General features: G+C 50.9%; 15 protein-coding genes across 15 annotated transcripts; 10 read left to right on the forward strand and 5 right to left on the reverse strand.

Annotated features, from left to right (window-relative positions):
- Nucleotides 1-3591: 3591 nt before the first annotated feature.
- MYCFIDRAFT_81750 (uncharacterized protein) lies at nucleotides 3592-5433 on the forward strand (the record flags this gene model as incomplete). The annotated part of the gene is made up of 2 exons (XM_007927841.1): nucleotides 3592-3658; nucleotides 4013-5433. 2 exons carry the CDS (start codon nucleotides 3592-3594, stop codon nucleotides 5431-5433), a joined length of 1488 nt encoding a protein of 495 aa, XP_007926032.1.
- A 549-nt stretch (nucleotides 5434-5982) lies between these two features.
- On the forward strand, nucleotides 5983-6855 carry MYCFIDRAFT_81749 (uncharacterized protein; the record flags this gene model as incomplete). Its single annotated transcript, XM_007927840.1, has 1 exon — nucleotides 5983-6855. The coding sequence occupies one exon, from the start codon at nucleotides 5983-5985 to the stop codon at nucleotides 6853-6855; it is 873 nt and encodes a 290-aa protein (XP_007926031.1).
- A 346-nt stretch (nucleotides 6856-7201) lies between these two features.
- Nucleotides 7202-7508, reverse strand: MYCFIDRAFT_174830 (uncharacterized protein; the record flags this gene model as incomplete). The annotated part of the gene is made up of 2 exons (XM_007928428.1): nucleotides 7202-7365; nucleotides 7400-7508. The coding sequence occupies 2 exons, from the start codon at nucleotides 7506-7508 to the stop codon at nucleotides 7202-7204; spliced, it is 273 nt and encodes a 90-aa protein (XP_007926619.1).
- Nucleotides 7509-7548: 40 nt separating this feature from the next.
- MYCFIDRAFT_174831 (uncharacterized protein) lies at nucleotides 7549-8478 on the forward strand (the record flags this gene model as incomplete). Its single annotated transcript, XM_007928429.1, has 11 exons — nucleotides 7549-7636; nucleotides 7668-7738; nucleotides 7768-7803; nucleotides 7833-7880; nucleotides 7921-7928; nucleotides 7962-7986; nucleotides 8039-8085; nucleotides 8121-8216; nucleotides 8260-8267; nucleotides 8331-8407; nucleotides 8449-8478. The coding sequence occupies 11 exons, from the start codon at nucleotides 7549-7551 to the stop codon at nucleotides 8476-8478; spliced, it is 534 nt and encodes a 177-aa protein (XP_007926620.1).
- Nucleotides 8479-9532: 1054 nt separating this feature from the next.
- Nucleotides 9533-10804, reverse strand: MYCFIDRAFT_39253 (uncharacterized protein; the record flags this gene model as incomplete). Its single annotated transcript, XM_007927607.1, has 2 exons — nucleotides 9533-10270; nucleotides 10334-10804. 2 exons carry the CDS (start codon nucleotides 10802-10804, stop codon nucleotides 9533-9535), a joined length of 1209 nt encoding a protein of 402 aa, XP_007925798.1.
- Nucleotides 10805-11033: 229 nt separating this feature from the next.
- MYCFIDRAFT_81747 (uncharacterized protein) lies at nucleotides 11034-11376 on the forward strand (the record flags this gene model as incomplete). Its single annotated transcript, XM_007927839.1, has 2 exons — nucleotides 11034-11134; nucleotides 11190-11376. 2 exons carry the CDS (start codon nucleotides 11034-11036, stop codon nucleotides 11374-11376), a joined length of 288 nt encoding a protein of 95 aa, XP_007926030.1.
- A 281-nt stretch (nucleotides 11377-11657) lies between these two features.
- MYCFIDRAFT_88161 (uncharacterized protein) lies at nucleotides 11658-12575 on the reverse strand. Its single transcript, XM_007928430.1, has 3 exons — nucleotides 12304-12575; nucleotides 11929-12245; nucleotides 11658-11881 (listed from the first exon to the last, which is right to left on the reverse strand). Exons 1-3 carry the CDS (start codon nucleotides 12359-12361, stop codon nucleotides 11816-11818), a joined length of 441 nt encoding a protein of 146 aa, XP_007926621.1. The 5' UTR covers nucleotides 12362-12575; the 3' UTR covers nucleotides 11658-11815.
- A 946-nt stretch (nucleotides 12576-13521) lies between these two features.
- Nucleotides 13522-15238, forward strand: MYCFIDRAFT_81744 (uncharacterized protein; the record flags this gene model as incomplete). Its single annotated transcript, XM_007927838.1, has 2 exons — nucleotides 13522-14296; nucleotides 14349-15238. 2 exons carry the CDS (start codon nucleotides 13522-13524, stop codon nucleotides 15236-15238), a joined length of 1665 nt encoding a protein of 554 aa, XP_007926029.1.
- A 403-nt stretch (nucleotides 15239-15641) lies between these two features.
- Nucleotides 15642-16679, reverse strand: MYCFIDRAFT_99525 (uncharacterized protein; the record flags this gene model as incomplete). Its single annotated transcript, XM_007928431.1, has 1 exon — nucleotides 15642-16679. A coding segment is annotated over one exon (1038 nt), but the record flags the coding sequence as incomplete, so codon positions are not given.
- Nucleotides 16680-17017: 338 nt separating this feature from the next.
- On the forward strand, nucleotides 17018-17845 carry MYCFIDRAFT_39072 (uncharacterized protein; the record flags this gene model as incomplete). The annotated part of the gene is made up of 2 exons (XM_007927597.1): nucleotides 17018-17328; nucleotides 17383-17845. 2 exons carry the CDS (start codon nucleotides 17018-17020, stop codon nucleotides 17843-17845), a joined length of 774 nt encoding a protein of 257 aa, XP_007925788.1.
- Nucleotides 17846-17965: 120 nt separating this feature from the next.
- Nucleotides 17966-20086, reverse strand: MYCFIDRAFT_39242 (uncharacterized protein; the record flags this gene model as incomplete). Its single annotated transcript, XM_007927605.1, has 1 exon — nucleotides 17966-20086. One exon carries the CDS (start codon nucleotides 20084-20086, stop codon nucleotides 17966-17968), a length of 2121 nt encoding a protein of 706 aa, XP_007925796.1.
- A 178-nt stretch (nucleotides 20087-20264) lies between these two features.
- Nucleotides 20265-21219, forward strand: MYCFIDRAFT_52263 (uncharacterized protein). The gene is made up of 3 exons (XM_007927672.1): nucleotides 20265-20550; nucleotides 20606-20690; nucleotides 20747-21219. Exons 1-3 carry the CDS (start codon nucleotides 20274-20276, stop codon nucleotides 21033-21035), a joined length of 651 nt encoding a protein of 216 aa, XP_007925863.1. The 5' UTR covers nucleotides 20265-20273; the 3' UTR covers nucleotides 21036-21219.
- A 1904-nt stretch (nucleotides 21220-23123) lies between these two features.
- On the forward strand, nucleotides 23124-23387 carry MYCFIDRAFT_174837 (uncharacterized protein; the record flags this gene model as incomplete). The annotated part of the gene is made up of 2 exons (XM_007928432.1): nucleotides 23124-23206; nucleotides 23237-23387. The coding sequence occupies 2 exons, from the start codon at nucleotides 23124-23126 to the stop codon at nucleotides 23385-23387; spliced, it is 234 nt and encodes a 77-aa protein (XP_007926623.1).
- Nucleotides 23388-24086: 699 nt separating this feature from the next.
- Nucleotides 24087-24775, forward strand: MYCFIDRAFT_203614 (uncharacterized protein; the record flags this gene model as incomplete). The annotated part of the gene is made up of 1 exon (XM_007928433.1): nucleotides 24087-24775. A coding segment is annotated over exon 1 (294 nt), but the record flags the coding sequence as incomplete, so codon positions are not given.
- A 776-nt stretch (nucleotides 24776-25551) lies between these two features.
- MYCFIDRAFT_188422 (glycosyltransferase family 2 protein) lies at nucleotides 25552-27172 on the forward strand (the record flags this gene model as incomplete). The annotated part of the gene is made up of 4 exons (XM_007928434.1): nucleotides 25552-25589; nucleotides 25666-26529; nucleotides 26591-26885; nucleotides 26948-27172. The coding sequence occupies 4 exons, from the start codon at nucleotides 25552-25554 to the stop codon at nucleotides 27170-27172; spliced, it is 1422 nt and encodes a 473-aa protein (XP_007926625.1).
- Between the last annotated feature and the right edge of the window lie 385 nt (nucleotides 27173-27557).

Raw genomic sequence — 27557 nt, forward strand, 5'->3', positions numbered from 1 at the left:
ATTAGCGGCACCGAGTTTAATAAGCTAGCGACTAAGGTAGTAGATTTAAGGAAGGAAGTAAAGGAGCTAAAGGTATTATTATCGTCGTTATTATAGGCTTAGTAGAAGGCCTTCGAGCTAGAATCGAGCCGGCGTTGCAATAGCTAAAGTACTCGTAGAAGAGGTAATAACTAAGCTCGTAGAAGAAGAAGCCGTTAATAGTCGCTTATTAGCAAATAATAGCTTCTAAGCAACTCGATAGGCCTTTAAGTCGGCTATATTATGCTAGTTAAACTAATAGGTGTTATATAGGTTGTATTTAGGTCCGCAATTAAGGTAGGTCTTCGAGGCGTCGTATTCTCGTTTACCTTATAGTATAATAGGCTACTACTTAAGCCGCTAGCTAGTCCTTATAAACCTATAGAGCTAGCACTTCTTTAGCTTTATAAGAGTAACCGTTATTATATAGTTATAGCTGCGGTTAAGCCGTAGCACCTTGTCTAGTAGTAAGTCGCCTTATTTAAAGTAGTAGCGGCGTAGACGAGGTAAGCTAGTATTATAATTAGAGTAAGAGTGTCTACCTATAAATCGCCCCTCCGGCGTACGAGGAAGGCTTCTTACGACAGCTATTACCGCTTCTTGTTTAGCTATTCGAATAGGCTATAATATAGCTATACCTTCTTAAACTAGGTTCTAAGCAAGTCGTATACGATAGTCGCGCTAGCTTATTAGTATTAGGTCTCGAATAGCGTTAGTAGTTGCTCTATTGCGGCATATAAGGTAGGAGTTAATTATAGCTACGTCGAGGAGGAAGTAGAATAGCGGGTACTATAGCTTAAAGGCCTTATACTAAGTACTATAATAGAACCGTAGCTAGTCGTATATATCTACGCTACCTATATAGTTATTATAATAAGCAGCGTATTTCGGTATATACTTGTCCTTAATGCCCTCTATCTAGTATAGGCGTACGTAGTTACGAATATAGGTATTAGTATCCCTCGGCTTCCGTCTCTTCCTCGATTCTCGGTCGACTAGCTAGTATCCAGTAGTAAGCATTTAAACGAGATTTCTGTCCTACTAGATTGGTACCGCTATGTTATAAATTGCCCTACAAAGCACCGTATTAAAGGGAAAGCGCGTCGACTTGCGATATAGGTTAATAGTCTTACCTAAATACGTAGAGAACGAAGCACTAGCCTACGGCTAGCTTTTCGAGCCTATACGTACCGTACCCGTAGCAGCGATACTATACTACTATAGAATAGCAAAGAGAGGTATATTATTAAATAGATTATCTAAGTAAATATAGTAGAATTATCGTTAGAAGGGCAGTTATAGTAGAAGAGATAGGACCGCTTTATAAAGCCTAGACAACTAAGACTTTAGGTTAACTAGCGGCTACGCTACTATAGTTAGTCCGGTTATAACCGCTAGTAGCTTCGCGTAAAGATCGGCTTGCTTGTAAAGGCTCGGCGGTAGGTTAACCTCTTTACCTTTACTAATATTCGCCGCCCTTCTACGCTTTGTTCTACCTATTTAACTATCGGCTTTGCTACTACAACGGCTACGCTAAGAGTGCTGTTTTCTTTGCTACTTAGAGAGCTCTTCTTCGATAAGAACTAGTCTATCGAAGCTAACTAGTATCCTAACCTTCTCGAAGCCCTATTTCTTAGTCGGACTCGAGAATAACTAACTAACGATAAAACTAGCATAATATATAGCTAGTACGTAATAACCGATAGGGTATAGCTTACCCTTTATTATTATTATATACGAAGAGCGTCTAGTAAAGCGAACGAGCACCTCGTTAAGGCTTACGTTAGTACTAGGTGTATAAATCTTCCGCATTTAAACCCTTAACTAATTAGCTAACTACTAAACCTATAACTATAGCAGATTGCCTTTGCTCGACTCGACGGGCTTACTATACTATAGATACGCCTTTAACTACCTAAATCGCTTCTCGGACATGTTCTTAGTAATATTATAAGAAGGCTAGTATCTATTAGTCCGCTAATAATCCGATTTATCGTCCATTTAAATAGCTAATATATAGATAATTATTCCTACGAAGATCTTTATCTTATATAGGTACGCCTTCGTCTACTTTATACTAGAAACTACTGTTTTAATTACTCTAGTCCTAGTATTTATCTTCTTAAACCTAGGCTCTCGAGTATACTCGTTTATATAGTATACTAACTTCTTATAGATCTTATTAATCTACAGCTGTTAGAAGAAGCGCTTCGGTATATTAAATACGTCCTTAGAGGTTAATTTCTCGAAGGACTTGTTACGGCAATCTATACCCTCGAAGAAGCGCTTATTTAAAGGCAGGTATACCTCTAGCTCGTACTAAATACCTCGCAAAGGCAAGTACTTTACTCTATCTATTAACCTCGACTAATCCGGTACCTATACTAGGTTCTTAACGTCTAGCGGCGCCTTATTAACTGCTATACTATTAATAATATCGCTAGTAACGAGAGGCTTATTATCTCGCCTATTTAGCTCGTATTCCGTACTATAACTCGCTCGAATAGCCTCGTAACTAGTAACTACCTCCTACGTCGTAATCTCGTCTATTTCTTTTTCTAGTTCTACTCTAAGGGTACTAACGTCGTATACGGCATTATTATTAATATCGGACTAGTGTCTATCGTCGCCGTCGTCGTCGTCGTCGAAATACTAAGAAGCTATTTATATAAAAGAGCGGTTAATATTAGCCTTCGAGGCTCGAGGTTAATTAGACAACTAGCGAGTTAAAAAAGAGCCGGTTACGGAGTATAGAAAAATGCTATAGCGCTATCCCTAATACTAGCCTAGCAAGCGATAATCTACTATGCTATCTATAGCAAAGCGCGTCCTGTAGGCCCTTGTCTAACAGGGGCTTATGCATGAACGCTCTCAGCCGTCGAAATTTCAAAGGGATGGCGCCGGGGAAGGATCACCTGAGCGGACTTTGCCGATAAAGCATTCCACTTCACGTCTCTCAAAGCTGATCAGCCTGAGCACACTGCACCACAAACTCGAGCTTCTGATGCGTATACACACTGTATAATGTGCAGTTTACTCTCCAGAAGTATTCGTTTCGTATATTGTTGGACGTTCTGATGCTTACCCGGAGGCGGCAGACTTCGCAAACGCAACGTCCATGGCACCTCACATTTTCCTACGGCACGCCAGAGTCGACAAGACGTCTTTACAATGAGAGCAGAAGTCCAGGCTGTTGGCTGCCAAGTTCGGTCCGCGAGAAAGAGTGGAAATCTTGGGTTCAGAGACAGGCGCAGAACAGGCTGATATCTGTGGTCATATGTGCTGGCAGTCCTGTCATAGCGGCCGGCTTGCAATGATGAGATGCATTGCCAACCACTCCGAGGATTGAAAGAGTGTGGTTGAGTATACAAGAGCGGCTCGATGAGACAGTTGAAGAGGATATGCTGGGTTGCTGGACGAGTCTTTGCCATGACTCTGGCTGTCATGCGGCGTAACAGCCGCTGTCGCTTCCTCAACACTTTTGACGACTTCGCGCGGCTCTGACACAGTGTCGGAAGCACGGGTAGTCAGGAATCCATCCCATGATGGTGGAAGACACAGCGTATCACCTCTATGGCTCATATCGATTCAGATTCGAAGAAGCACGTCACTACATTGCCTTGCCTTGCCAGCAGATGCTGTAGGTAATTTTACATATGTGAATAAGATTCCTGCCATTGATGCGACTTTGATGTCTTCAGCAGAGTGTCTCGGCCACCACTTTTGCCCCTGAGGTGTTTCTTGGCACACCGCCGCGGGTGTAATTTTCTTCTCGCGCGCTTTCGCACTCTCTCCTTCTTTTCCTCAGGATTGTCGCAACATCTTGGGTGTGTGTCACGTAGAGGCACACACCCATTATGTCCGCAAACGCTCACGAGCAACTGCAGCTAGTCTCAGGCTAGTATTTAGACAATCCTCATTCCCTTTTCAGGGTGCGTCGAATCTAGCTGAGTGTCTGCCCTGTTTTGCCTGATCGCGTACTGATCTTCTCTAGGGTTGCTATCGCTCGCTCACGCGGCGTTAGCTATTAAATCTCAATCCTCTCCTCAGCATCGCGCTGCTGGACAGTATGGCGCTGCAGCGCCCAGCAGAGCTCGTGACGAGCGAAGCCGTTCACCTCGCACTCAGCCTGCTGCACCATTCGAGAGCCGCGCTTCTCCCGTCGCTGCTGCGTCGTCAACATGGGCGTGGGACGACAAGCTCACGCGCTTCGTGGATAAGTCTGGCAACAATCCCACTCTAGACTCTGATCTTGATTTCGACATGATGGATCCAGGAGCGAGCAGCGCCAACTACGTGGTTGCGTCCCGTCAAGATGATGCCTCACTGCTCCATCATTCCGACTCAGCCATGAAGTCTGAGGATGTGAATGAGCAACTGGATCGGCCAGAGCGATCTGCTGCTGCGGAGTCAGTCTTCGGGCATCCGCCAGAACTGGACACCGAAATGGCACGCTGCGACGACGACGATCCCAGTGCACCCGAGAATGCCGATGTTGACAATGGTGACGACTTTGCAGGTGCCGACTCCGACAGCTCTGAAGGTTTCATCGACGAAGTTCCAGACTTGTTGAAGGCCAGGAGGCTCGCGGAAGAGAGCGAACGTTTCACAGCACGTCTACAAGAGCGGTTCCCGGTGAAGCAAGAACAGGCCCGCAAGGAGATCGAATCGCTCGAATCAGAGCTTGGTGACCCGTTCTCACAGGCGTACGCCAGCATTCTCAGGATCGCCAGAGAGCAGGCGTCTCTGGATAGCAGCCATCAACAACACGCATACACCTTCCCGCTGGTGCCAGTGCCGTGTGACCCTATGCATCCGGCGACGACACCGCCGCTACCAGGACTGGCATGGGACTATCTGAAGTCGATTGCACCAAAGAAGTCCAGCAGCACTGATCACACAGATCACTGGTGTAGCGAGAATGTGATTGTCAACTTGGTCGGCATTGATTCGGACAAGCATGCACCCGGCAGCTTCTTCTGCAAGCCATGCGACATCCGGTACTGGGTCGATGGTAATGAACTGGACCTCGATGAGAGCCTTCGACGCCTCAGTCAAGACCTGACGCACGTCAAAGCCAACGGATGGTCTTGTACAGACGATGCGAATATCGGACAGTTCGTGACGTTGGATGGGGCAAGGAAGGGTACCACACGAGCTGTCGTGCCCGTCTGTCACGCTTTCCACTGGTTTGTCGTGGTCGGTGACCCAGATCTGGAATCACCAAAAGGTCAACGTGTTGGCACCATCACCATTCTGAACTCGATGGACGGCCGGGCATCCCAAGTCAACAAGAGACTGGCCAAGCCACTGATGCAACTGCTTGAAGAGTGTCCGGACTTTGCCTGGGAGCAAGACGATTGGATTTTCGCACGAAGGCTTCACTTCCCGGTGACGACATCAGAGCCGCGCTAGACGACATCAAGAGCGGCAAGCTCACTGTCAGTGACGCACCCCACTACGGAAACCCGATCGACGGTATACATCCTATAAAGAGGCTCAATACGCGCCAGATCCTCGTCGCCATACTTCGAACAGGACCGCGCGAGGGCATGGAGTGGGGCGCGATTTTCCGGCGATACAAGTCTATGCATGCGGCGCTCGAACAACCGATGTCGCCTGAATATCGGCAGCACCTCAAAAACGCAATCAACAGACGCAAGGGTATGTTCTCCATTGAGGATGCAAATTCTCGTCGACACCGACGCCATCACTGAGGAATCGCAAAACAATCCAACGGATGTCGACATTCTTCAGAATGCTCCTCTAAGCCTGCACAATAAGGACTTGTACAGATATCTGCTGGCACGTGCAGAGGAGTTCCGAACAATAAGGTGGAAAGACGGCACTCAGCAGGTGCTTAATAACTTCTTTGGAAACCAGGTCTCGTCGAAGTCGGCCGCATATATGTATGCGAGCAGCATGCACGATCTTCACAACCTAGGGCTAATTGTTCGAGGTGACATGGAGGAGGAATGGCCTGCGGAAGCACTTGCACTCGTCCGGAAAGATAACATGAGGGAGAGAGCAAAGATAGACTACAAAGCCTGGGAGCGCATCTATCCCGAGGCGCATTACGGGACCGTGCAGAAGAGGATCAAACGGATGAGGATGAAGCTCCGCCAACAAGATCATAGACGCGCCGCCTTTGATCACGCTCGAGGAGCTCCTGCACATGTCACTGGTATCGACGAGGACGGGCTTGACGAAGAGGAGTGCCCCTCTGGTGACGACTCTCGAGAAGAAGCACAGAATCCCGACCCCATCGACGAGCATGACGGCGATGGTAGAAATGAGGATGACAATGTTCCATTTGTTGGGATATCTCGAGCAGCGCAAGACCTCGACATACTGGTTGGTGCGCCACTCAGATACAAAGAAGAGTTGATCAACATAACCTTGCGACATTTCACGTGTAACGAAAAGGCACTGTCGGAAGTGCAGAAAGCTCTGCCATGGAGTTCATCACAAGGCGCGGCGCGGACTCACTTTTATAATTGTCAAAACGCACTAGTGGCTCTTGGCCTGCTTCGAAAAAAGCCGGAGCGCCCAATCAGTAACGAAGAACGACGTGCAGTTCGCGCACATCCCGGCCGCATTACCAAGCGGAAGAGCCACTTTTGGCACAAGATTTTTCCGGGAATAGTTCGCAAACGCAGCTTAGGGAGAAAAGTAAAACTGCTGAGAGAGACGATTGCTCTCCAAGACTACCGCTCTGCATATCTACAACGCACTGGAATGGTAGCAGAGCAGTCGATGGATGGGTCGGACGACGAGGACCCAGGCAGCGATAACGAGCAGGAGGCAATGGACGACGGCGAAGACGATGCAGATTGAGATGGCGATGCATACTGTACAGCAATGCAGTCGGCGATGACGCGAGGTATGTGATCCGGTCGTTTTCTTGATTTGCTGACATTTCGCAATCCACTTGGTCCTGAGCACGACCGAAAACTGCTGCTGCACAAAATGACCTACCTTCGCGTGGTGTGTGGTGTCAGTAAGCGCAGTTCGCTTCTTGTTCCCTAGCATTGAAGCACTGTGACTGAAGCGAAAGGTCAAAATCTTATAAACTTTATAACGAGGCATGCTGGAGAGTCTATCTTGCTAGCTCTGTGGATCCTGTTGTGTCGAAGCGAATCTGATTTACATAGTACTTGGTAGAGCCGTTCACAATTGATCATCAAACTCTCGTCTCTCCTCTTGACAATCGTGACACGTTCTCTGGAGCGATCACCTCATCATCCTGATATTCCTCCTCCTGATATTCCAGCTCTGCAATCTTATCTGCTAGACCTTTGACCTCGGCTTTCACGTCCAACTTCAAGCATGCAAATGGTTGAGGCTCTTTTGCATATCGGAGCATCTAGCTTGAGGCCACTGGTGTTTCTCGTCTTGAAGCGAGACTCGAGGTCTTCAATCTGTTTCTTCAGAGCGGCGTTCTCTTGCTCGCTATCCTTCTTATTCACTATCTGGATGTGCTGGTTCATGCTTGGAAAGGAGCCCTTAAGACCACTCGTAGGACTCGCCATGCAAGCCGTCCGTGAGAAGGCCATCGACCTTCTCGGCAAGCTTTCCGACAGCGGCATTGGCATGCAGCGGGTCGCTGTAGCTGTTGGTTTCGTCCTCTTGCGACGCTATGTTGAGAGTTGAGAAGACTATCGACCTTCTCGGCAAGCTTTTCGACAGCGGCATTGGCAGCGGGTCGCTGCAACTATTGGTGTCGTCCTCTTGCGATGCTATGTTGAGAGTCCAGTGACGATGGTTGGCGAGGTTCGAGGCTTGGTGCCTGAGGCACTGATCCTCGCTTGCAGGCGCCTGAAGACAAGCGGCAGCCGGGCCAAAAGAACAGCTGTGCAGCTGTGCAGCCCTCTTATACAACTGTAGTCCGTTTGTATACAGAATATGTTGTGTTGTTGTGTAATTGGAATTTGTGCTTGTAGGCGGCTGCGCATGCCTATATACAAAGTGCGAGCGAAGCCTCCGCCTTGTACCGCCTTAAACTACGCTTCGATTGTAGCGAGGCAAGGGAGGCAACTTTCGCCGCGATATCGTTGTAGTCACGTCGTTCGCTAGTTGTTGCGGTTCTTTGGTCTTTATAGGTCGTCGCGGTGGGAAATCTGCGTTCCATTCGCAGAGAGACCATGCCAGATCATTCTATTTTGCTTCTCGACTGCTCTTCGCCTTCAATTAGGTCAGTGCTGTAGCTAGTCGAGGAGAGCTTGGAGGCACTTGTGGGAGTGGCTATGGTGATACTGTATAGGTCCGAAGGTCCGGCAGATAAAGTACCGTACAGGCAGGTGCTGCCTGAGCTCAGGTGGCCGAGCGATGCGTGGAAGTTGTTTGTTCACGAAGCGGTCGACCTCTGGCACCTCCTAGCGAAGGTCAGGTGACCAAGGGAACTTGGAAACCGCCACCTAATGCCATTAGCCTCGCGATATCTGCGATGTCCAGTATTAAGCAAGTTAATAGCTTAACTAGTAGTGCCCTTTATCGCGGCCTTACTAGCCTACCGAACGCTTATACTATAGTAATAAAAATTAGCTACTAAAACGCCGGTATTCTTATTATAAAGAAGGAAGATAAGCTAATATTCGAGGTCTTCGAGCTCTTACTACGTAATAAAGATATTATTATAACTAAAGGCCGACTTATTTGTATATTCGCCGCAAACGCGATAGCTATAAATTATAGCCTATTAGGTAGGTTAGACGGATTTCCTATTAATAATCGCTTATACGCTCTCTACTATATACCGCTAAATAGTACGAGAAATATAGCCTCGTTCTAAGAAGGCTTAGAATAGTTACGAGGAGGACCGCGATATATACGACGATATATAGTACTAGATATACTTAGGCTCGAATACTATAACGAAGAACCCTATAACGAAGAATCGTAGTAGAGGCCGTAGCAGAGGTCGTAGAGGTCGTATTAGTAGCGGTAGAGTTAGTAGAGCTATTTATTAAACTCTCGTCTCCTTTTACTAATTATAGTAATAGCGTCTATTCTCTTTTATAATATTCCTAGATATAGAGTAATAGCGGAGTCTAGCCCTTATAAATATACCCCTAACCTCTCTTAAAGCTATCGAAATCGGAAATCCTATATCGCTTCTATAAGAAGGGGTAGTATAAAGGTCTCTATTTCTCTTTACGAGGTTGCTAGCTCGGAGTAATAGCTAAGTTAGGCCCTTGTGCACCTATACTAAGCTCTCTTAAAACTATAAATTCGGCTTAAAATTATTTATCGCTTCCGCTAGATAGGATAGTTTGAAGGCCTTCGTTTCTCTTTGTAAGCTTGCTAGCTATAGAGTAATAGCTGAGTTGTACTATTGTGAATATGTCCTAACCTCTCTTTAAGCTTACGAAATCCTATATCGCTTCCCTGGAAAGTAGGGTACGAAGGCCTTCATTTCCCTTTGCGAGGTTACTAGCCATAGAGAGATGGCCGAATTGATCTGATTGAACGAGCATTGACGTGCCGATGCCGCGTTGAATGTCCATCGCCTGCCTCACTCCATAATAGGCCTCCACATTTTCCTGCCCATAAACTTCTCTACACCTTCATCAGCCATAACGTCGTCCGCCAGTCTTCCGGTGACAACAGAACGCTCGTGGTCGCGGCCTCTCACAAAGAAAGCATCTCTTCCAATCCACCGACCGGCGTCCGGTCCGCTCCGAGGTTTGGTGAAGCCTGAGTTCGACCGGTCGAGAGTCAGGAACCAGTGCCGCTGATGGATAGATCCAATGGTGTTGTTAGCCCCAGTGTAAGCATTATTCGCGCGAATGACTTCATTCTCATCGTCTTCCGATGCGTTTCCAGCCTCGATGTCAATTGCATCGGGTATGTGCTCGCGGCTCGCAGAGCTGACCCCTTCTGTATCAGACTCGCCTTCGCTGCTGGTTACAGTAGCAGTCTGAACAGTCTTGGCAGGATCGAGACGGCGCCGTTTGCGCTTTGGCCTCTTGGCATGCCCAGCCTTATTATTCGCGGATGGTAAGCGTAGTGCAATTGTGTAATCCTTTGGAAGCCTCGTACCATGAAGTCGAAGTCTAATGTGTCTTGCTTGGAAAGCATCGAACAAGTTTTGGCTTTGCGAGGCCTCGTTTGCACTTTCTTCGTCATCAGTCATCTCATCATCTGTATTTGGCTGTAGCTTGGGTCGCGCGCGCGGAAGGACTTCGTATTGACCGGTATCCCATATGAGAAGGGAGCCTGTTGCATGAGATGCAGATTCTATTAAATTATTCTGATGTCATTAGTGCCTACCTTGAAGGGATTACAGTTCGAGAGATGAGAAACGATTTCCTACCCATAGATTGTGCACGCGTGTCTCTATCGCCATCCGGTTCGGCCGCTTCGAATTCGGATTCCCTGGCAAGCCATACGGCACGGCAAAGCTAATGGTAGAGGTTTCGGAAAACTGGAGTCGCAGGTCGTAATGTACGCCAGCGACGGGGTGATCATGTTGATGGACAACAAAATGTGCGCCGTGACTATGCTGGTTTCTCTGGTATAGGTCTCGAAAGGCATCTATAGATATGCGAGGACCATCGGTGGGCCTTGAGACAGATGAAAGGTGATTGACAAAGTACGAGAGGTGGTCACGAATATGCAGCTCGTGCGCCTCGATCTTTGCCGTCTCCGACTTGTCCTTGACATCAGAGCTGTCTTGTTCCTGTTCCCGTTCCTCCTGAACATCGAGCGTGCGTGCTGCAGTTGTCGATGCTCTTCTCACAGGCGGAGGTGATATGTCCCTTGCCAAAGTTACCAGCCGAGCCATGATCACTCACTGTGTCTCTTACTGGTTATCCCCAATCGCGTAAACATAAAGAGACGCGTTCTGAAGCCAAGTTGAAAGAAGATGACGCTCTGAGGCGGGTCCGTGCGCAAGCTTTGGTGATCACTGATCCTGGAAAGCGAGCACAAGACTTTGTAAGAATAATCCATACCTCACACCATCGACCATCCAACCATTTAACACGTCAATCAACTCGACACATCAAATCACAATGTCATTCCTCTTCGGTGGTGGTCGGCCTCAGCCGTCATCTGCAGAGAAGATTGCTGCAGCAGAAGCTGAGATCGAGATGGTCTCTAACATGTTCAACCAGTATGCGCAGCGCCTTTTCCTACGCAACCACCGTTGACTGATCCTTGATCAATAGACTCGTCGATACGTGCACGAAGAAATGCATACCGCCACAGTACCGAGAAGGCGAATTGAACAAGGGCGAATCCGTGTGCTTAGACCGCTGCGTCTCGAAATTCTTCGAAGTCAACATTAAGGTCTCGGAAAAGATGCAAGGCGAGGCGCAGGCAAGACAGGGCGGTGGCGGAATGTTTGGTCATTAATGGACGATAGCAAGAGGAGAGTAAGGATTGGTTGAGCTGGCAATCTGAGATACGCTTGAGCATGAGTGAGGGCAAGATGGATGCAGGAGACAGCGCACTCTGCGGAAGGCGCATGGCATGTCCGTATACGCATGTATGATACAGCTCGCAGTTGGCCAGCCACCATTGCGACGAGGGCAGCAGGCGCAAGGCGCGCGCTGTACATATACTGGGACATTCAACTCAGGATACAGCATGAAACAGATGTGGCTCACATGGAAGGATCGGGCGAGTCAAGCAGTAAGCTCGACGTGTTTGCTGTTCTATCATGCAGTATTTACAATGAAGGTGCCGTCCACCCGTCAAGGCCGCGAAACCATGCAATTCCCATTGCCCAACGCCCACGCCGCCCACGCACATGCGATGCAATGCAATGCGATTCTGGTATCATGAGTCGTAATCATGCTTTCTCAAGTCTTGTCCTGTCGCTTCGCCTCGGCAACGTCCAGGGCACAGCACAGATGACCTGTGACTTATTAGCGCCTTCTTCAATGACAGGGCTGTATAACCTACCTCTCCCTCACTATATGCCCAGAAATACACAATAGTCGCGACAAAATAGTACAGTGCCGGATTTGTGGACTGGTACATCAAGATTGCCGACATGCTTGCAAACGGCAACCACATCAAGCGGACCTCGAGGCTTCGGTGTATCGGCGAGCCGGCCACAAACTTGACAGGCCATTCGTATATGAGGGTAATGATTCCGACAACGAGATTTATGATCTGAAGGATTGGGACGGGCTTCACTGCAGCGTCGAAGTTCTTTGTGAGCCAGTCGAAGAAGAATTTGGGCCAGAAGAAGCCTTCAAGAGCGGCTGCTATGTGGTCTGGGTGATTGTTAGCATGTATGACTGACTATAGATGAGCTGTATATGGGTGTCTTACAGATAGCAGCCGTCAGGACAATAAGCCGAGCCCAGTGATTCTTGATCAACTTGCCCATGGCGTTGGTGAGACAAGCTCAAGTCAATATGCGCTATACAGTCTGTATGCGCTTTTGGCTACCGATTCTGCTGAAGGTATCTCATCGTCCAGAAAGGCTTTCATAAGAATCGGACAGGGCCCTTTGGAAGGTTTGTACCCCAGTTGAAGAGGGCTCGACGTGATCAATAGCGCCCTGGTCACTTGTGGATAGGGCAAGCTGAGAGATATGCGAGGTGATAGAGGAGTGCAAGCGGGAGAGACCTTACGCAATGGGATCTACATTTTTCTGGGCGGGCGATTCGGAGCGGGCTGACTCGTCACCAGCCGTGTGTCCGGAACTGGAGTGAATGTCTGCGTGGCAGAAACGCGGTGGGCAAAGTGCTTGCGGGTTGGCAAGCTGGAAGCGCCGACAAAGACGAATCGTTGTCGACTCTGGCTTTCTCAGGGAAGCTCTGCTCTCTGATTGGAGCTTGACATTGCGGAGCACATCTGATGGCCGGAAGTCAATCTTGGCCCGACTGCTGCTTCAACCACACATCTTTTTTTTACCGTCTTCAAATCCTCCTCCTGTGCTCCGAAACTAATGGCACGAAAAGTTTCCCCGACGACTTCGGTCCGGTATGAATGCCATTCTCGAGCTTTTCGGACAATTCACCTGCCTTGGGAATGCGAAGAGTCGGAAAGGCCTTCGAAAGGAAGCGTGAGTCCATCAGCCAATTAGAAGCAGACATTCACTGTGCTGGTTGCCAAGTCACTAGCGCCAGCGGTTAAAATCTGATTCTGCAGGTGCTGTCGGCTCGCGCCGCCCAATCCTGCAAGCACGACGCGCTCCGCTTGCACAACGCCAGCACGCGGTCGGATGAGCACGCAGCTTTCTGAGAGGTTGGACACCTGCGACCATGCCATGGCGGTGGCGGCTACAGTACCGTCACGCATCACGAGCAATCGGTAAGCATAGGCACGGTGCGTGCTTCTCAAGAAGACTAGAAGGACTGGTCACCTTGGGAACTTTCTGAAAACCGAGCAAGAGCAAGGAGAGCCAGTATTCCCCAGATACGACCTTTGCGACATGAGCCGGTAATAGAACAGGACGAGCTTGTCGCAAACCCACAACCAAGGCCGCAGGCTGGGCCCAAATCTCGAAACCTACAAAGCGCCAGACAAAATATCCAAGAGACCATGGCAGTCCCGAAGCAGAAGTCATGGCTTGCGAAACAGCTTACGCCGCGAAAGCTACTCTTCTACTGCGTATTTCATGGCCTACATATCCTAATATTCATAATTGGCTGGTGGAAACAAGCGACAGATCAGCGCCTTGCACCGCTCAACACATTACAATTCAGCGTGTGGTTCTCTCGTGGAGCTGGACTATGTCTCTCCGTAGACGTTATGCTCATCCTCTTCCCCATGTGCCGGAATATCCTCAGAGAGATACGACCCAAGATAAGGTGGCTACCACTCGACGAAAGTCAGTGGTTCCACCGCCAAGTCGCATACAGCTTGTTGATCTGGACCATCGTACACACAGGATCACATTATGTGAACTTCTTCAACGTTGAGCGAAGTCAGGTCCGGAAGGAGGCTGCGATTGAGGTCCACTATCATCAAGCCGGAGGCATCACTGGACATGTTATGCTTTTTTGCATGTTGATGATGTACACCACCGCACATTCAAAGATTCGACAGCAGAGTTTCGAGACTTTTTGGTACACGCACCATCTGTTCATCCCCTTCTTCTTGGCAATGTACACGCATGCAACCGGATGCTTCGTGCGTGACAGCCTCAATCCCTATTCACCTTTTGCCGGCAAGCCTTTCTGGGGACACTGCATAGGCTACCAAGGTTGGCGATGGGAGCTCATTGGAGGTGGTCTCTACCTATGCGAGCGAATCTGGCGAGAGATCAGATCGAGACGCCAGACAGAGATCATCAAGGTCGTCAAGCACCCTTATGGTGAGCGTTGAACCTTTCTGACGTGTGGCATCGAATACTGACGTGAACACAGACGCCGTTGAGATCCAATTCCGCAAGCCCAGCTTCCGCTACAAGGCCGGCCAGTGGCTCTTTATCAATGTCCCATCAGTGAGCAAGCACCAATGGCATCCCTTCACGATTACATCGTGCCCATTCGATCCATACGTGAGTGTGCACGTTCGACAAGTAGGTGACTATACTCGCGCGCTTGCCAACGCTCTCGGCGCCGGAACCGAGCAGAAAGAACTTTACAGCGGCCTAGACCCAATGGGAATGTACGAAGTCGCGCTCATGTACGGTCAAGAAATGCCCAAACTCCGAGTTGATGGTCCCTACGGTGCACCGGCCGAAGATGTCTTTGAGAACGAAATCGCAATCTTGATCGGAACCGGCATTGGTGTCACCCCTTGGGCAGCAATCTTGAAGAACATCTGGCACATGCGATTATCACCCAATCCACCAAAACGACTCCGAAGAGTAGAGTTCATCTGGGTATGCAGAGACACAAGCTCCTTCGAATGGTTCCAAGCTCTGCTCTCAAGTCTGGAATCTCAAAGTCGAGAAATGAGCGGCGCAGGCAGTCATACCGAATTCTTGAGAATTCACACTTACCTCACGCAGAAAGTGGATGCCGATACTGCTCAAAACATCGTGCTGAACTCTGTGGGCACTGATAAGGATCCTTTGACTGAGCTTTCCAGCAGGACGAATTTCGGGCGTCCTGACTTCAATAGGTTGTTTGTGGCTATGAGAGAAGGTATCCTGAACCAATCGTACATCGCAGGTATCAACCAGGGCGGCAGAACTGATGTCGGTGTCTACTTCTGTGGCCCGAACGTGGCGGCTAGGGATATTAGGAAGGCTTGTAAAGAGGCTACGGTGAAGGAAGTCAAATTCAAGTTTTGGAAGGAGCACTTTTAGTTGCAGCAGAACAGTACTTACTGTACAGTGCATGTGCATGAGCGGAACTGGCGTGTTTGGGAGGAAGCTCGATGGCATATGACGAAATTTTATCTACCTCCTTCTCAGGCTCTTCTTGTAGACCTCCTTCCACGCGTGTATGTTCCATCTTCATTTCACGTGGGTTTTAGCGTCGATCGGCGCATTCGCTCTGCATTCCGGATGGAGATGCGGCCGCGAGATAATAGCTCTTGTCCCGACTCGTCTTTGTGGAAGATATCTGCAGCACCCGTGGCACTCCGGCAGGCACCCTTGAGGCCCAGGCGATCAAGGTAAGGTGGTGATCAAAGAGAGTTCCCGACAGCATGCGTTGAAGTTGTGGGCATGCACACCACTTTGCAGCTTCCTAGCCTCATGAAATCTTGTACGCCTTCTCAGCCGTGCCTTTCCAGACCAAAGCCTTGTGATCATCATTAAGCCTCAGACTACTATGATCAAGCAGTAAACCGACCACATCCTTCCACACGACCCATGAGTCCTCTCCAGCAGGGCCTCTCACATTACACACCGGCCAGTCGCTACCAAACATAACCCGACCAGGCCCAAACGATGCGAAAACGTGCTCGACCCAAGGCCTCACATGCGTCGCGATCGCAGCCGCATCCGACAGGCCTTCGGGAATCTCACTCAAAGCCCCAGAAAGTTTCATGTAAGTCTTCGGAAGCGCAGACATATGTTCGATGACCTTAACCCAGCGATCGAAATCCGGACCATTAGGGAGAAAGTCTGGTTTGCAAAGATGATTGAGAACGAACGTGACTTTCTCATCTTCCGACACGTCGACGTGAGCAGTCGTCATGGCTCGAGATATGAGTTCCAATTGCCAAATTCCCCCGGAATGCTGATCGACACCGACATCAAATGCGAAACTTCGTTTTCCGAGGAGTTTGAGGTTGTTGATGAAATGTCGACTGGAAACTAAAGTCTTGAATTTCTCCTCGTCGAGGATCGCTTGGAGTAGGAATCTGACCCCTTTGACTCGTTTCCACGTTTCTGGTCCAGCGGCTTCTTCGGCTAGTCGAAGCCATTCTTCGAGGACTTCTGTTGATTGATCCATGGGTGCCCACGCCACGATTGCCAGTAACATTTTGCTGTCGCGTTCGCCGTATTTGCCTTCTGCACAGTCTCGGAGGAATTTGATCTCGTCTAGAGGCCCTTTCGCCCAGTCTTTGACTTCTCCCCAGGGTGGACTGTATCGTACATCTGTCTCGACGTATACGACGCCGGTGACTTCGAAGTCTGTTTCTGAAGACCCATCCTGCTTTGATGCAGCGTAGTAATGTGATAGAAGATGTTCTTTGGCTAAGGGCATGCCCGGTGTCATCCAAGCATGCCCTTCCTCATTGCACATATGCTCAGGCCATAGGTGAATGTGGCTATCAAGGACACACCGCGGAGCCATTCACGATGCGGTGGGGAAATTCGTATGCTTGAATGGTGGCGTGATGTTTCTGTCGGGACTTCTTTGGCGTTCGGGTCCTGTCAAGAGCGGCATCAATGATAATGGCAACGTCGATTGAGCGGCATCATTCCCACCCAAGCCTGGAGTGGACTTTGATGGCAAGCGTCCGTCTGGCTCTCGCTTCAAAGCCCACCGAGGACCCCTCACCTTGCAAGCAGTACATCATCTCGAGCACAACTTTCCTGCCATGGCGCGTCTTCACGCCTACGGTCGCGTGGCCAGCACAAGACTGGTTGTTGGTACGCATGCGGGATTAAGCTCATTCGCTGAGTTGCGAAATGGCACTTCTACACGGCAAGGTCGCGGCCATCACGGGAGCTGTGACTGGCATTGGAAGAGCGATTGCCATTGACTACATCAGACACGGCGCGAGTGTTGCCGTGAACTTCTTTCCCGATGACAAGTCCAAGAAGAAGTTTGAAGAACTGCAAAGCGAAGTCGGACCCGATGCAAGGCTCATCGGTATCGGCGGAGACATCACAAAGCCGGAGACGGGGCAAGAGCTCGTGAGGGCGACAGTCGAGAAGTTTGGGAGGCTAGACGTGTTCGTGAGCAATGCAGGAGTCTGTCAATTCGCAGACTTTTTAACGTGAGCCTTCTTCAATTTCGACTGCGCGTGCCGTACCTGCTGACCCGAGCAAAGGATGTCGCCCGACCTCGTCAATCACACCATCTCTACCAACCTCAACGGTGCCTTCTTCGCAGTCCAGGCCGCGGCTCAGCAGATGGCGAAGCAAGAGCCTTCAGGAGGGAGCATAATTGGTGTATCATCTATCTCAGCGCTCGTTGGAGGCGCCGGCCAGACACACTACACCCCTACAAAAGCCGGTATATTGTCTCTGATGCAAAGCACAGCATGTGCATTGGGAAAGTACAACATTCGATGCAATGCTTTGCTCCCAGGCACTATCCGGACGCAGCTCAACGATGAAGATCTTGCGGATGAGGAGAAGCGCAAATACATGGAGGGTAGGATACCACTGGGAAGATTGGGCCAACCGAGAGACTTGGCAGGTCCAGCGGTCTTCCTGGCAAGCGATCTGAGCGAGTACGTGACGGGCGCGCAGTTGCTGGTGGATGGAGGCCTATTCGTAAACCTGCAATAAATGCTGCTGTTTGGAAACATCCTAGAGAGCGAAAGCTCACTGCGTCATTTGGGGCATCAGACAACGGAATCCGAGTGAATCGGAACGTCGTTCATGGCTACAAGGCTGGCATTAGCTCCATCAATCAAATCCACCAAAGTCCGAATCACTATCTTCAGGCGCTGCTTCCCGAGAACGGTTTCGGCTGCCTTGAATGGCCCCTTTTCTCTTGTTCTCTTCTCGGCGCACGTATCCCGCCTTTGTGCTGATCTTGGCTTTCCTCGCGGCTTTGGGGTCTTTACTGGCGCCACGTGCGGTGCGAGATTCAACACCATATTTCCTCAGATCGTGTTTGGCTTTCTTCGTCAGACTTGGTAACGTATCCAAGAGCCATTGCTGCACACCGCCCTCCTGGCTAGCTCCCGCTTCCGCTTTTTGCTTCTGCGCAGCAGCGACAGCATTGGCAACGTGCTTTATGTATGGAACATCTTCCTTGGTGTACAGCGTAACAGCCACGCCGCCTTCTCGGCCTGCGCGCCCTGTTCGTCCTACCCGGTGTACGTATGCAGCGCTTGAGGTCGGTATATCATAATTGACCACTCCATTCACACCTCGGAAATCCACGCCTCGCGATAACAGGTCGGTCGTGATGAGCACCCATATCTCGCCTTTGCGGAATTTAGTCATGACCGTGTCGCGAGCACTGTCTGAGAGGTCAGAATGCAGCACTGCAATCCGACTAATGCCGCCAGCTTCAGCAGGGATATCGTAGAGAAGCTCAGAATGTAGCGCGACCGCCCGTTCGATGGTTTGCGTAAAGACCAGGAAGGGCAATAATAACGGAGGACCAGCTTCAGAAGAGGGCGTTGTTGGATGCAACAGCTGTCGCAGTCCCATCAACTTTCCTTGTTCTGAAGCAGCATATATCAGCCTGTGCTCGACATTAGGGACCGCAGAGTCTTTCAAGCCCACCACAAGACGAATGAGAGGGCTATCGTCTTGCACTATGCCCAGCTTTGCTTTTCTCTCACCAATCACCGATATTGCCAACTCCTCGATGTTACTACCCATTGTTGCTGACCATAAACTAACCCGCAATTCCACATGAGGCAAAGCGTGCCAGATGCCGAGCGTCTGCTCGCGGAAGAGCGGGTCAAGGAGTACATCTGCTTCATCCAGAACAAGGTATTGAACATCTGGTAGTTTCGCATCGCTCGCAGACACGATTGATGCCAGGATTCCTGGAGTCGAGACCAGGACATCCGATTTCACCGACACCTCGCGACCCTCACTGTGATCTTCGTCTTCGTCCGAATCCCCATCGCTGTCGGTCGTCATGGCAGACCCCAATCGCATTCCCTTCCGCACCTGCGTGACTTTTATGCCTGTATTGCGAGCCAATTTTCGAATCTCGTTCACGATTTGACCAGCGAGTTCTTTTGTTGGCGCCAGAATAATTCCCTTGCTACTCCTCCGATCGCCTGGTCGTTCTCGTCTAAGCCTTTGAATACTGTGCAGCAGCGTGATCGCGAACGCCAGCGTTTTGCCACTCCCGGTCGGCGCAACTGTCAATAGATCTAAGCTGGAAGAATGAGCAGCGGCAAGCGGTCGGTCTGCAGAAGAGAGAACGTTTTTGGGCTTTTCCAGTAAGAGCGGGATTGCACCTAGCTGTACTTCGGTGGGCATTGTGTACCCTTGTTCCTCAATGTTGGCTGAAATTCTACTGGAAATATCATATTGGGCCTCCAATTCGGCGAAGGAGCACAATGGCTGTGGGAAAATGGAAATTTTCTCTGCCCTTTCGCTCTTATCCTTCTTCTTGGGCGTCCCTCGCTCTGGTGCCTTCTGTGAGCATGGCGCGGCATTGAGCCATGTGACCTTCACTTTGTGCTCTTTCAGTATACGCTTGCGCTCATCAAGAGAGATCATGGCAGGCTTCTTCGACGGTAGATGAGGTGGATGCGCCTCTTGCTTTTCGACATGTTTTCCACCGATGGCACCTGCCTGAGAATCGGTACCGCGCGCATCATTCCGTGAATGATTTCCGAAGAAATTGAGCTCTACGGTCTCTGGTGGCTCGCCTTTCCCGCGTTTGCGCTTTTTTGAAGTCGTCAACACAGTCGAGACGCTGCCTTCGCCCTTGCTGGGAAATAGTTGTGGCGAGGCATTTTGACCGCTGGACGGTGTCGTTGTTGTTGCAGTCTTTGCGCTCGGGCTCCTGTTCGATTTCTGTCCACGCGCCAAAAGCCTACGTAAATCCATCTCAAGGAAAAGTGTTTGGAAATTGGCGGCGGCAGGAGCAGTTGGCTGGCGGTGTGCGGCTCTTCTCCTGCAGTAGGCGAAAGTCTGGTACGCGCGGAACTAGCCGTCAAGATTTTGGCATTGAGCTCCGGTTCAGCACAACATCACCAATCGAAGGTCTCTCACACTCCTTCAGCATCCCACAGTCATGGTCTCTCCTGCCATACCGCGGCTGGTCCTCCGGCAAACTCGATTCATCGTCCAGCGACGCGCCGCCTCAACTACGTCCGAAGCCGCAAACGCGGCATCAAAGAGCGCAACTGCTGCTAAGGAGACCGCGCAGAGCACAGCATCAAAGGCATCAGAGGGCTTGTCACGAGTTACAAGCTCAGCCGGCCCGGCACTCAGCAAGGTAGCCAGCTCCGCAAGCAATGCGGTATCGAGCATCGGGGGACGAACCGGCAGAGCAATCAGCTTTGTGCAAGGTTAGATGGCCTGGAAAGAAGCAATCAAGGAACTGTGCTAACATGCGACGCGAAGGTCTCGTTCCACACGTCGTATACTATGGCAAGGTTGCGGGAGAACTTGGGAAGATCATCTACAATGGTCGCAGCATGCAGCCACCGTAAGTCTCATGAATGCCCAGCTCTGCACGCACCTTTGCCTAACGCACTCTGCCAGGTCCATGCAAACCGTTCAATCCTATCTCACTACTGTGACCAACGTGATCCGCAACCCTTCCGCAGCTGCTAGCCTTGGATCAAAGACAGCTCAGGCTGTCGAGCGATCCGCGCAAGCCGCCATTGACCAGCCACACTCGTTCCTAACCAGACTTCGAAACCTCGACTCAGCGACATTGACCCAGGTCGGTATTGTTGGAGCTGAGACTATTGGTTTCTTCTCCATCGGTGAGATTATTGGACGATTCAAGCTTGTTGGCTACAGAAGCAGTGCACCTGCACATCACTGAGCAACGGGCATATAAGAGGTGACGTGGAGAGAGCGAGAGAGAGGCAGCTGAGATATATCCTATAGACACTGTGATCGAGCTTAAAAGCAGTTCTCTCACAGTCGGGGAAAGAAATCGCGCCTTCAGCAAACAGCTGGCGCCCGTACCTTTTTTGGGCATAACCTGAAGCATTTTTTGCCTCTAGAATTGACGTGCCGGACCTGTATCTTCTCCTCTGCGATGCCACTGCCTGCGATCCCTCTCACATGCGATCCTGAAGAGTACTTGCTACAGCTACAGGTCCTCCCGGCAGAAGCCTCCCGAGCCTCGGCAGTCGCTGCAGCCTTAATCTGGTATGCACCTCAACAGCAGCACAGTGAAAAAAAACTGAAGATGAAGAACATCAACAAATGGCTGCACATCGAGGAGTGACCTTCAGTCAATTTCCGGTCCGCAGCCGGTTTTGGTACGTAGTTGCCCCCTCCAGCTTGCCCTTTATAATGAAGTAGAACTCGAGGCACAACCTAATCTGTCATTGGCGTCCGTGAGGATTCAATGCTCTTTTCACCGTGGACGCATCGGCATTCGCGTACCGTAGAACAGGTGAGGTGAGGTGAACTCACTCCGTCAAAGTCCGTCTCACCTTCCTGATATCGCAGGCGCTAAGCGATCGGAATCGGAACCTGGCCTGAATGTGGTTTCCAGAACATCTCTTTCTGTGACGAGGCAAATGCCGACAGTCTCGCGAAGCGAATACTGGGGCACGCGGGCTGTGCCAACAGGCCGGAGGAGATCCTCGTCCGGGTACTACGACTTCTGGACAGCGATAATAAGGTCTATCGGAAATCCTACAAGAGGTCAAGAAGTCTCACAACGGCAGTAGCCAATGCCAATCCCTGCCAAAGAAAAGACATGGAAAGATCCAGATGTCTCGGAGAAACGTTCCTAGCCTGGACCTGCCTGGTGAGAACTGTACCGTACATGAGCCCTATAAGGCACAGGACATGTGGAGGCCTCCGATGGGATGGATTTGACGAGGCTCCGTGAGTTGCGACGCGTCTACAACCTAGACACTATCTAGAACCGGTACTCTGCATCGCATGGTGCCGAGAGGAGATTGGAGGGTGCCCCCAAAAAGGCCTATCTTCACGGTAATGACTACGACATCTCAATACTACCATAATCGTGCTACAGCTGCCGACCATTGTGAAAGAAGCCATTAAAAATAACAAGTGACAGCGCACGGATAGCACCCACTAGACAAGACGATGCTAGGCGCATGATGGGTCCCTGGTGACGCCCTCTCAAGGAACGCTATCCGGGCTACGACGTTTCGCCTACCTGCATTAAATGAAACCAGGCTGTAGCCGACGTTGGAATTATGGAGCAGACACGCCTTGACGAGACGTCTCACAAGGATACCATCGTCAGACTACGTGGCATTAGTCAATGCATATTCCTGGCTGCGACGCACATCTCTACCGGCATGTCGCGCCACCTGAGGCTTGTGGCCCATACGTATGTGAACGAGCAACAGCTGCCACGTGATTAGCATGTGCTCGGAGAAGTCAGCCATGAGAGATGTCTCGAGAGCAGACGGCGTCTGGCATCTGTTCAAACACTAGCCGCCGACATACATGTACCACGGGGAATGTGCCTTTTAGCGCTCCTGGTTCAGAACGTGGATCTAGCGTTGCTGTGTGGTAAACTCAGGATTCACCTCCCCAAGCGCTATTTTGCCGCGCGGAATCATCATCCGCGAGGCATACAAATTGGTACCTGCATAGACTGAGATGGATTTTCAATGCTGTGCAACTCTCTTACTGAGAGTCTGCAATGTTATATAGAAACACGTAGGCTTGGATTTGTTTTTTTGCTCATTTGCTATCGGCATAAGTAGATTACACTCCGGCGAAGTACATTCACAGAAGGTAGAGATCTCGTTTCGTCGGTACAGAAGCACTAATTCAGACAGAATGAGAGGCCTTGCTTAGCCGTAGCGAGAGCCGCGGGACAAGATCCGCAAACGCTAGAAGCATAGATAAGGCGGTGGAACGATAGCAGCGACTACGTCCCTAAGCAAAGTTGCCTACTCTAAAAGGAACGGGGATGCAGGCGAATGTGCGGTCTCGGTGGCTCAACGTTTTCATATTCACGCTATGCAGCAGTGCTGGAAGCTCCCAGGACCCAATGTAACTACTATACAAGCTCGCAAGCATGAGCTTCAAGCGAGATGCAATACTATCTAGGATGAAGGCGCATATCGGCACGGGGAAAGCATTCCACGCGCAGCGCTATAAATGCCTGCCATTAACCCCAGAAAGGCTGGCAAGCAATATGCAGCGTTGCAGCGAGCACGTCGGCAGGGTGTAGGAGCAATCAAAGCTAGGCCGGATCATTAATCAGTGTGATGCTCGCATACAGCGGCCATAGCGGATTCGGCATTTCTTTGACGTCAAGCTCAAGCAGTGCTCTGGACAGCTGTCACGGGTCAGCCCAGGCCAGGCAATTCGCGTGGCCCGTTGTGGGTTGTGGACGAAGGAAGTCTCGAGCAATATAGCACGCATAGGGGGGGGGGGGGGGGGGGGCGCGCTCTCGCAAAACGCCGAGCGCAAGCAGAGCACTTCGATCAGCAGATGCGGTACCCGATGTAGTAGTGAAGAATGGAGAGTCCGAAAGCTGCGGATAAGATATAGTAGCTTACGAGGCAAACATGTGCCATCCTCAACATTATTGCGATTCTGGCATTCTAGCGAGCCGCGAGCAGCAACACGGATGGATGCGCGATTTGGCATGGAGGTACTGTACGTACCTGTACCCAGCAGACCAGGGTGGTGGTAATGAAGCTTTTGTGCATGCACCTGTTCGTTAGTAGTGTGTGCACACACGGTAGGGATGTTGGAATACACGCTTCTGCAAATGCAGCATTGCAGCCTCTGTACACTCTGTATAATACACTGGTGTCCACCGGTGCACACACGTCGGGTATACCCGGATACCAGGATATCCGAGGATTATTAGGTGGCCCACCGTGGCCTGGCCGGCAACATGTAGGATATCAGCGTATCCCATAACCCCTCCTTGCATATATACGCCAGCTCAAGTTTGCGCCGCCGCCGCCGCGCCGCCGCTGCGTACGTGGTGTACTACAGAGCGTGTACACCATACACAGATTTGTGTACTCCATCCCTAACACACGGGTTTGTGCCGGCTGCAGTAGTTCTACAGTCTAGCGCAGCGCAGTACTGGTGCAGCGCAGCAGCTGGCATCAGTCTGGGCTAATAGTCATCGTCGATAGATTTGGGGGCGAACCCTGGGGGCGTGAGGTGGTGACGTCGCATGTCGCATGTCGCACGTCGCATTCCTCAACGCCTTTGATGGGGAACGAAAGAAAGGGTTTGGTGCTCACACCCTCAGGAGTCAAGGCATCATAGCCTACCAGCAGTACCAGCAGCAGCGGACAGGACATGGGCAGCAGCGCGCGTGGCTCGCCGGCTACGGCTGATGGCCGCTGGTGCTGGTATCTCCCTTACTGTCGGCAATGTGTCGCTGAATTTCTTGCCTCTTTTAGTTGTGGCACTGACGGGCAACGAGGCGTCGGTGCGTTTTGGCAATTGGCCTTTGCTCGCGACCGGCGACCTGGAGGCAACCGCTGGCTGGGCTGGCTGGTGGCTGTGGAATGTGGATGGCTCCATGTGCTTGCCGCCGAGATTGATCCAGTCGACGCACAACGGGCGTCCGAGGCAGAGCGCGCTGGTGCGAGCAACAATGCCAACGCCGGGCTGGGTGGCCGTCTCAGGGAATAATAATAAGAATTGTGCTGGACGCGGACGCAGACGCGGACGCCGCGGCGCTAAGGCGAAGGTGCTCGAGCAATGCAGCCCTCACGCTCACGCCAACACCAGCCTGGGCAGCGTCTGCAGCGGCGACTGGCGAGTTCACGTCGGCCGCGCGCCGTCCGCCATCCGCCGTGCACCGTCCGATGCTGAGATGCTGATGCTGATGCTCAGCGCTGCACTCGCGCTCGCGCCGCAGCAGTGCCTAGTTTCAGTCCAGACTCCAGCACACTTGCAAAGCATGCGCATCCGCAAGCATCAAGCATCCCTAGCAGCTTCCTAGCTCATGCAGGCCCCACCCCAATAATCCCATCCATCTGCCATCGCTCTTCTGCTCGACGCCGACCAGGCCAGGAAGAAGAGCTCTCTGCAGCTTAATTCGGCTGGAGTGGAGCACCAGCAGGCTCGCTGCTCAGCATGCTCGCGCCTCTAATTCTAAACGGTGATCTCATCATAATAAGCTATCTTTGCCCTTTCGCAGCAGAACATGCCTAACAAACCGCCCAGCGAACAACGGACCCGGCCCCTAAGCGCTTGCTCGCTCGCTCGCTCGCTCGCATGACAACCGAGGGTCCGTGGCCACCCATATATCTCAAGCCTATCCTCTGATCTTCCCTTCGCACTCGCAGGTGTCTATGTGTGTCGACTCCGGCCTTGCCACCTCTTCCTCTCGTTTAGCAGCGCAGCGCAGCGCAGGCAGCATGGGTTACGCTTTGATCGCTGTCGCCGTCTTTCTGTGGTATGTCGACCGTCTCGCGGAAGCGGCTACCAGAACTCTAATCTCGCCAGCCCACGTGCGCTGACCAGTCGAGCAGGTTGTTTCGTTATTTCAGATTGATTGTTAATTGCATCTCCCACTGGACCTTCAAGCCAATTCCTATTCCAGCCAAACCGCAGTACACGTCGCAGCATGTCACCATCATATTACCGACAATCGCTACGGGAGGCGAGGAACTCGAGACAACTCTGTCGACCTGTCTAAAATCAGAGCCCTACGAGCTGCTGCTCGTCACGGTCGACGGCAATGCCAAAAATTTGACCGATCTCGCCAACAGAATCAATGCCAATAAGATACGTGTCTTGAGCATAAGGGAGGCCAACAAACGTCGCCAAATGTGCCGCGCCATCCCCGAAGTAACGACCAAGTTTACCATCTTCGTGGACGACGACGTTGCGTGGCCGCCGAAAGTGTTGGAATGGATGTTGGCACCATTCGAAGCAGACGAGAAAATGGGCGGAGTCGGCACTTCGCAACGCCTGAGGAGGCGGGCCAAGGCCAACGGGATCATGGAGGCCATGGTCGATTTCCTGGGCGCTGCTTACCTGGAACGGCGAAACTTCGATTGTTCAGCCTGCCTGCACATCGATGGTGGACTTCCATGCTTGTCCGGTCGAACTGTGGCATATCGAAGCGACATCCTGCAAGACCCGGCTTTTACACATGGCTTCACGCACGAGGTCTGGAACACTATGCAGCTGAACGCTGATGACGACAACTTTATCACGAGGTGGATGTACGCGCATGGGTACAAGATTGCTATGCAATACCACAAGGCAGCGGAGGTTCAGACCACACTGGAGTCTCAGCCGAAGAAATACCTGAGCCAATGCTTGCGATGGGTTCGCAGTAATTGGCGAAGCAACTTGACGAGTTTGTTTGTTGAACGACACTATTGGCAGTAAGACTGATATTTTCCGCCACTCGCTGCGGCGGTGAAGATTCACGCTGACTTTGCATAGTTCACAACCGTGGAGCACATATGCTGTGCTTCAGACCACGTTGACCGCATGGAATTTCGTGTGGGATCCGCTGAATATATATCTGTGGTGGACAATATCCGCAGGTTGGTCAGAAAACGACCGTTTCGCGCTGAGAGTCTTCTTGATCACTTGGATTTACGGCTTCAGCAAAACTGTGAAGCTTTGGGGCCATTTCATCCGATACCCTGCAGATGTGGTATTCATACCAGTCTACATTGCATTTGGCTATTTCCATACTCTTATCAAGATCTACGGATTGCTCACACTGAGTGAGGTAAGCGCGAAAAGCATAAGCTTAAATGACGACTGTGCATCGCTGACCGCCTTTTCACAAAGACCACATGGGGAAGCAGGGACGGAGCCGATACCGACAACCGCGTCCGTATGATTCGACTACCAGCCTACGACTCAACTACACCTGACGGCCGTAGCTCTGAGACGTTTGACTACCCTTTGCTGCACACGGCCACTGCTGAAGACGAACTGCCTGCATACCTGCCCGCATACGAAAGTCACAGGAGACATCAGACCCCTCCATTTACGACCCCATATCATGATTGACGAGTGTAATGTTTGCGCACGCACGATACCCAGGCATCATCTTCGTTTCTTGCATTGGCACCGCGTATAGAGGCTAGATGAGGTGCCGCGGCACGTTTTGCCATGAGAAGTGGCACCATCTGCCAGGAGGAGAGATGCTATGCTTGGCCAGAAAAAGTTTTTTTGGTCTTATTCAGCAGACATGTTTGGCGAGGCGCACTTGGGTTGAAAAGTTGGGAGCACGGCCAGCATTTGTGATGCGATTTTTCATGCTTGGCCGAGCGAGATTGACAATGAATGCAGCGAAAGGCATGGTGTTCGGTATGACTGGGCGGGCTTAAAGCCTTTTCTGCACGCGACAGCTTCCATTTGAGCGTTCACAGCGACGACATTGTACAGAGTATAC

Source organism: Pseudocercospora fijiensis, assembly GCF_000340215.1.
Source record: "Pseudocercospora fijiensis CIRAD86 unplaced genomic scaffold MYCFIscaffold_4, whole genome shotgun sequence".
NCBI lineage: Eukaryota > Fungi > Ascomycota > Dothideomycetes > Mycosphaerellales > Mycosphaerellaceae > Pseudocercospora > Pseudocercospora fijiensis.

What these genes read in the sequence shown, in the direction of transcription:
- MYCFIDRAFT_88161 (XM_007928430.1), bottom strand. Translation starts at nt 12,361, where the DNA reads ATGGGCAAGTTGATCAAGAATCACTGGGCTCGGCTTATTGTCCTGACG. An exon ending in TGTCCTGACGGCTGCTATCT is followed by an intron (nt 12,246 to 12,303) that starts GTAAGACACCCA and finishes ACAATCACCCAG; the next exon opens with ACCACATAGCAGCCGCTCTT. An exon ending in GGGCATATAGTGAGGGAGAG is followed by an intron (nt 11,882 to 11,928) that starts GTAGGTTATACA and finishes AATAAGTCACAG; the next exon opens with GTCATCTGTGCTGTGCCCTG.
- MYCFIDRAFT_52263 (XM_007927672.1), top strand. Translation starts at nt 20,274, where the DNA reads ATGGTCTCTCCTGCCATACCGCGGCTGGTCCTCCGGCAAACTCGATTC. An exon ending in AGCAATCAGCTTTGTGCAAG is followed by an intron (nt 20,551 to 20,605) that starts GTTAGATGGCCT and finishes TGCGACGCGAAG; the next exon opens with GTCTCGTTCCACACGTCGTA. An exon ending in GGTCGCAGCATGCAGCCACC is followed by an intron (nt 20,691 to 20,746) that starts GTAAGTCTCATG and finishes GCACTCTGCCAG; the next exon opens with GTCCATGCAAACCGTTCAAT.